This window comes from Carassius auratus, unplaced genomic scaffold (genome assembly GCF_003368295.1).
Source record: "Carassius auratus strain Wakin unplaced genomic scaffold, ASM336829v1 scaf_tig00058578, whole genome shotgun sequence".
NCBI lineage: Eukaryota > Metazoa > Chordata > Actinopteri > Cypriniformes > Cyprinidae > Carassius > Carassius auratus.
This window is the reverse complement of record NW_020527439.1, coordinates 5,001-12,500: the sequence shown is the minus strand read 5'-3', so window position 1 is coordinate 12,500 and position 7,500 is coordinate 5,001. Positions and strand designations below refer to the sequence as shown.

The following is a 7,500-nucleotide window of genomic DNA, read 5'->3' as shown; positions in this document are numbered from 1 at the left end:
TGTGTGTGTGTGTGTGTGTGTGTGTGTGTGTGAGAGAGAGAGAGAGTCTTTTCTTTCATTATGACTGATGTCTGTCTCTCTGTGTGTGTGTCTGTAGTTGGAGGCAGAGGCCACACACCGAGCCATAACCATCGCAAACAGGGTGAGAACAACACAGAGAGAGAGAGAGAGAGAGAGAGTGTGTGTGTGTGTGTGTGTGTGTGTGTCTGTGTGTGTGTGTGTGTGTGTGTGTGAGTGTGTGTGTCTGTGTGTGTGTGTGTATGTGTGCGTGTGCGTGTGTGTGTGTGTGTGTGTGTGAGTGTGTGTGTCTGTGTGTGTGTGTGTGTGTGTGTGTGAGTGTGTGTGTCTGTGTGTGTGTGTGTGTGTGTGTGTGTGTGTGTGTGTGTGTGTGTGTGTGTGTGAGTGTGTGTGTGTGTGTGTGTGTGTGTTAGTGAAAGTGTGTCTGTGTGTGTGTGTGTGTGTGTGTGTATGTCTGTCTGTGTGTGTGTGTGTGTGTGTGTGTGTGTGTGTGTGTGTGTGTCTGTGAGTGTGTATGTGTGTATGTGTGTGTGTGTGTGTGTGTGTGTGTGTGTGTGTGTGTGTGTGTGAGTGTGTGTGTGTGTGTGTGTGTGTGTTAGTGAAAGTGTGTCTGTGTGTGTGTGTGTGTGTGTATGTCTGTCTGTGTGTGTGTGTGTGTGTGTGTGTGTGTGTGTGTGTGTGTGTGTGTGTGTGTGTGTGTGTGTGTATGTCTGTCTGTGTGTGTGTGCGTGTGTGTGTGTGTGTGTGTGTGTGTGCGTGTGTGTGTGTGTGTGTGTGTGTGTGTGTGTGTGTGTCTGTGTGTCTGTGTGTGTGTGTGTGTGTGTGTGAGTGTGTGTGTGTGTGTGTGTGTGTGTGTGTGTGTGTGTCTCATGTGCTGCTCTTCTCTGCAGGCTCACTGTCCAGTGTACTTGGTGAATGTCTCCAGTGTGTCTGCTGCTGATGTCATTGCTGCTGCTCGGATGCAGGGTGAGTTTCTGAGGAGATTTTTAAAGGAAATAATCAAAAAGTTCAAAATAAAGGATCAGGAAGGTGTAGGGAGGGCTTTATCGTCCCAATAAGGTGGCATCCAATTATTGTATTAATAATTTACATTCAAAACATTATTATTACATTCAGTTTCATAATAGTGAAGTGCAGACAATTCCCACTATTTGCAATAAGTAGTATAAATAATAGGAAAACTGCCTTACTATATTGTCTGTAAATATAATCTTTTAAAAATTTACATTTTAAAATTTGAAATGCACTTCCAGTACACACTTCCTTTTCACAAAAGTACTGTATGTAGGGTTGTATAGAAACCTCTTAATAATACCTGAATTTCAGCAGTATTGTGGTCCATGAGTATGATGCTGGTAGATGATGTGAAAGCGGTGATGGTGTTTAACGGTGTGCTTCAGGGAAGGTGGTTCACGCCGAGACCACGCTGGCTCATTCAGCGCTGAGCGGCATGCATTACTATCATCAGGACTGGGCTCATGCCGCCGCCCACGTCATAGCTCCGCCCCTCCGGCTCGACCCCAACACCCCCGACTGCCTCATGGGCCTGCTGGGCAAGTACGCACCTGCCAATCATCTCACAGCTCCGCCCACCTCCAGTGCCTCGCTCATTAACTGCGTCCATACTATAAACATCATAGAATAGTGCATATGTAAAACCTGTCTCTGATGTTAGTGTGTGTGTGTGTGTGTGATGCGTTTCCTGTGCACGCAGTGACATCATCAGCGTGGTGGCGTCGGATCACCGTGCGTTCAGCACCAAGCAGAAGGCGATGGGGAAGGAAGACTTCACCAAGATCCCTCACGGAGCGGCCGGCGTGGAGGACCGCATGAGCGTCATCTGGGAGAGAGGAGTGGTGCGACCTCATTACTGACGGACACAGTCACTCAGATAATTAACCCCACAGTAATCACACTAACCCTAAAAGATTGTGTACAGTTATAACTGTGTTAGATGAGAAAACACTCTTTAGACATCGCCAAAAGTAGCTTTAGAAAGAAGTGTTATGATTCAACATTGCATATATTGGATATATCTGTGTTTTTTTTTTATTAATATTGAAAAAAAATATTAATTTAGTAAAAAAGCAATAAAAAGCATATGCTAAATGACTAAATGTTGCTGAACTATTCATTCAAACAGCTGATTCATTCTGAAATGAAGCTATTTTGCAGTCTTTATAAATGACTCATTGAATCATTGACTCACTTGATTCGTCCAAAACCACAGAATCATTCAGAAACAAAGCAAGTGACTGTCTTTATGAATGAATCATTGACTCACTCGATTCATTCAAACATGCAGATTGATTCAGTAATGTTTACTGTGCTTCAGGTCGCTGGTAAGATGGATGAGAATCGTTTTGTGGCCGTGACAAGCTCGAACGCAGCTAAGATCTATAATCTGTATCCGCGGAAGGGCCGCATTGTCCCCGGAGCCGATGCTGATGTGGTGGTGTGGGACCCGGACGCCAGCCGGTACTGGACGCTTTTCTGGATTTACTTTGGGAGATAAAGCTTTTCTTCATCTTGACTGAGAAAATCTGGTGTAGGATTTACTTTGAAACAATTTTCACTCAAATAATTACAAAGAAATGGCAAGTAACAGATTGAGTTCATGTTAATTTTGGAAGTAGAAACACTGAAATAGTATTTTCTCCAATAATCTATTAATTGTAATTTATTTTTATATATATATATATATATATATATATATATATATATATATATATATATATATATATATATATATATATATATGTATGTATGTATGTATGTATGTGTGTATATATATATATTTATTTATTTATTTATTTATTTATTTATTTATTTATTTATTTATTTCTGTGATGCTCCGCTGTATTTTCAGCATCATTCCTCCAGTCTTCAGTGTCACATGATCTTCAGAAATCAGAATAATATGATGATTTACTGCTCAAGAAACATTTGATTATCATTAATGTTGAACACAGTTGTGCTGCTCAATATTTTTGTGAAAACAGTCATTTTAATTCTCAGAGTTCACAGAGAAATAGAAACTTCAAAAGAACAGCATTTATTGCAAAAATAATTCTTTTGTAACATTATAAATGTCTTAAATGCCACTTTTCATTAGTTTAATGCATCTTTAATTAACAAACGTTTCAATTTCTTTGAAAAAATCATACTGACTGATCCCAAACTTTTGAATGGGGTTATATATTTAATAAATAAAGAAGACTTTCTAAACATTATTATTTTTATATTTTCTGTTTTCAATTTAATGTTAAACTAAAACAAATGTGGTTTTTGTAGTTGTCGTTATTTATTTTCTTTATATGTATATAGTTTTTAATTTGATTTTAAGTATAGAGAAGTGTCAGTTGACTGTAATAACCGTGACTCGCACTCGTGTCCGTGTCGCTGCAGGACGATCTCGGCAAGCTCTCAGGTTCAGGGCGGAGACTTTAACCTGTACGAGGGCCAGCGCTGTCACGGCGTCCCGCTGGTGACCATCAGCCGCGGTCGTGTGGTGTGTGAGAACGGCGTGTTCACCTGCGCTCAGGGCTCTGGGAGGTTCTACCCCATGCGATCCTTCCCAGATTTCCTCTACAAGAAGATGGTCCAGAGAGAGAAGGTACCGCTGTCTGAATAGAAATCTCTATCACAAGTGTTAAAAATCAGTGTTCGGGGTAACGCATTACAAGTAACGCAAGTTACGTAACCAGATGACTTTTTTCAAGTAATTTGTAAAGTATTAAAATGTATAAAAAATTAAAAATGGATTAAAAATGTAACACATTACAAGTAACGCTAATTATGTAATAAGATTACTTTTTTAAGTAACTAGTAAAGGAACGCTAGTTAAGTAATCTTTTTTAAGTAACAAGTTACACAAAACATAAAAAATGTTACGCATTACAAGTAACGTAATCAAATTACTTTTTCAAGTAACAAGTAACGTAAAGCAATAAAAATGTTACACATTACAAGTAACGCTAGTTATGTAATCAGATTACTTTTTCAAGTAACAAGTAACGTAAAGCAATAAAAATGTTACGCATTACAAGTAACGCTAGTTATGTAATCAGATTACTTTTTCAAGTAACAAGTAAGGTAAAGCATTACAAATTTTATGCATAACAAGTAACTTATGTTATGTAATCAGACAACTTTTTTAGGGAGTACCGCAATATTATTATGCATTATTTCAAAAAGTATCTTTCCACAACACTGGTCATGATGATGCTAGCGCTGTCGTGATCCACAGACCCAGAAGCTTCGCGCTGTGGATCGAGCGCCGTATTCGGGCGACGTCGCCGCCGTGACCAACTCTATCAGGAAGGAATCCGCCGCTCCGGAGGGCGATGTTCCCATGCGGGCGTCCACACGTCACACAGGCGTACGAGACCTGCACGAGTCCAGCTTCAGCCTGTCAGGTGCGTGTCTGAGATTTACATCGCAGATACATGTTTGCACTTGCATTTAAGTTTTAGAAAAAAAATACAAAAATTAGACAATAGTATGTAATAGAATAGTATGTAATAGAATAGTATGTAATGTGGTGACCCTGAATAGTCAAAGATTCAATGCTTCGATAGGAGGAGCCTGATTCGACTCCCAATCTAAAGTCAAATATTCGCGGGTCCTTATTGTTTATGCCATTTTGACTTTATGGGGGAACTCGAATGTCTGATTTCACATAGAACTACCTGTTTTCTCCCAATAAATTAATATACAGGCTATTAAGATAAATTTCAGTTACAATAATCCGTGACCGACAGGGGAGCATCCTGGCAGGGATTTCAAACTTTAACAAGACTCTTAAAGACCATTTAAGATTAGATACCTGTACAAAATAAGCTTCTTCTTTTTGTTATTTTTTTTTTTTAAGAAAACCTGTGATTTTTTTCTGTCTGATTGGATGCAGTAAAAGGAGAAAACATCTGCTCATGTTTGCGTTTCCTTCTGTCTCTGGTCATTAGTCTGAGCCTGAAACCAGGATTAGAAATAAAATAGTCATATATAGTCATAGTTGTAATCAGGCTGAGATTCAGACAGGAATCATGTGCTTTTGTGCGGTTTTTCATTTCATTTATTCAGCTTTCAGATGATGCATACATCTCAATTTCGAAAAATTGACACTTGTGTAAACAAAAACTTTTATTTAAAAGTCGTGATTAATCATTTGACAGCACTAGATCCAGTGGTGTGCTGAGGATTGTGGGATTGCGTTCTTTACAGGAGCTCAAGTGGACGATCACATTCCCAAGAGATCCTCGGCCAGAATTCTGGCTCCACCTGGTGGACGCTCCAGTGGCATCTGGTAACCGTGGAAACCGCAGAACCGTCTCCACGGCGACCGCATCATGTCCCCCTGTGATTGAAACTATTAAATGTTGAGCTGTAATCGAAGAACTGGAGCGAATCGCAGTCAGCGTCGCATCCAAAGTGCCAATCAAACTGTGCTGCATTACCATAAAACCACCCAGAAACCATTATACACTCGCATCTCCTTCTCCCAAACTGTTTCGGGCCCTGTTGACTTCCATAGTGTTTTAAGTGAAAAATATGTTACATTATGAAAACATAACTGAATGCATTTTCTTCTTGGTTATGTAAATGTTAAAGAAAACGTTAGTATAACATTTTATTATAAGATATTTCAGACATCATGGTAATGTTACTGTGGAGTGTTCCCTGAAGCAAGTAACATTTAGAAAACATTAGACGAACGCCCGACTAAAACGTTTCAGAAAAACATCCCATTAACAATGTATAAATACATATTTTGAGAGCATTATTAAAGACCAGATCAGTGAACAAACGGTCTATTAATGTTACTGGAGAGAATGTATTCAGGATGTTTCTATGGAAGTCAATGGGTGCCGTCAACTGTTTGGTTCCTTGACATTCTTCAAAATATGTTCATTAGAAAAAAAAACACTCATACTGGTTTTAAACGACATGACGGAGAGTAAACGATTTTAATATTTAATTCTTCTCCAGATCACTGTAAGTTATAGTTCATGATTTCGCCAAAAGAGCTAAGTGTTAAAAGTGACTGCATTATTTAAGTATAAATGTTTTTTGAATCTAGAATAACGTTTTTTGTGCTGAGAATCACGTCACAGATCCATCTGCCCTCATTTAGAGATGCAGCTCAGCCAAAGATGAACATTAGCTGAAAATGTGCCCATCCCAGATCAGTTTGTGACGGCACCCATTCACTGCAGAGCATCCTTTGATGAGACACTGATGCAATGCTACATTTCTCCAGACCTGATGAAGACACACACTCATCCTGATCTCTGATGAAGTGAGGATGAGCAGATTATCAGCACATGTGGATCTCTGTCTGAACTCTTTGACTCTCTCGTGCACACACTGATGTTAGTGTTTGTGTTTACAGTGATGAATAGACTGTCTGTATTTACACATGAATATTTATAGAGCTGTATGTTGTTAGTTTTGATGTAATGAAGTATCTAGAGCTTCAGTGAGTCTCTGGTTCTGCTCACAGTCTCAGATTCGACCGGATGAGGATCTGTGAAACCAGACCCCGTCACAGATTTATAAAGCTCTTCCATGTGTTGATCAGTCTGTTATTCGTGTGATCAGTCGGAGCTAGGGCTCTTCTTATTGGTGCTGTTTTTTAAATTAAGAGTTTTCATTGCTGATCTCAGTGGAAATGGTTTAGGTGTTTGTTTTTTTATTTTTCTTGTCTTTTCAGAAAAAGCACTTTGTGAAGTGGTTTGTAATTTCGTGGCATGTGATTTGTTCCTCACAGTCGGTGCTGAGAGTAAAGCTTGTTTCTTTTTAATCAAGTGGATAAGTGCAAAAATAAATGAATAAATAAATAAATAAATAAATAATCCCTTAAGAAACTGTTGTTTTATTGTATTTGATTGTGTTTCATAAACAGCAACAACAGCATTTATTCATCTATATTTATTAAGAAGTCAAGCCAAAACGAATGTAAATAATTTAGAGAAATTTAGTATGAACATGTATTTATTTTCAAATATTGAAAAAAAAAAAAATTAATGTAATTTTTATTATTGTTCTGCCAGATATGATAATGTTCTGATTTGAGGTTTTAATTTCTAAATATTAAAATAATTGTAGTCTTTAATATTTCAGATGTATTTATTATTATTAACCCCCAGTATTAAGCATCATTCAGATACTATTATATTTATTATTTAATTTTTTATTTAATAAATTTAATATTTATAAATCTATTTTTAAATATTCTGTTTTACTTTTAATTAAAGTTTAAGTAATTTTGTGTTTTGTTCTTTTTATTAGATTTGTTATGTATCGTTTTTATTATTTTTTTATTTCAGTTTTAGTTATTTTAGTAACAAGTTAAATAAAAAATGTTTGTTTTCAATAGGTTAAGTTTTTATATATTTTATTTCCGTAATGAACATGTTTTTTATGGTTTTGGTTTTTAGTTAACTATAATGCTATAATAATGTAATAACTGTGCTATTGGCG

At 37.4% G+C, this 7,500-nt stretch overlaps 1 protein-coding gene across 1 annotated transcript in view; it reads left to right on the top strand.

The window, feature by feature from the left end:
* dpysl5b (dihydropyrimidinase like 5b) overlaps positions 1–6,812 on the top strand; it is an 11,158-nt gene extending 4,346 nt beyond the window's left edge. The window contains exons 6-13 of the mRNA XM_026256327.1: positions 98–142; positions 909–984; positions 1,419–1,575; positions 1,733–1,874; positions 2,354–2,496; positions 3,427–3,634; positions 4,268–4,436; positions 5,242–6,812. Of these exons, the coding sequence (XP_026112112.1) occupies positions 98–142; positions 909–984; positions 1,419–1,575; positions 1,733–1,874; positions 2,354–2,496; positions 3,427–3,634; positions 4,268–4,436; positions 5,242–5,327 (1,026 nt within the window). The 3' untranslated portion in view covers positions 5,328–6,812. The remainder of the gene's footprint in view (positions 1–97; positions 143–908; positions 985–1,418; positions 1,576–1,732; positions 1,875–2,353; positions 2,497–3,426; positions 3,635–4,267; positions 4,437–5,241) is intronic.
* Positions 6,813–7,500: the final 688 nt, after the last annotated feature.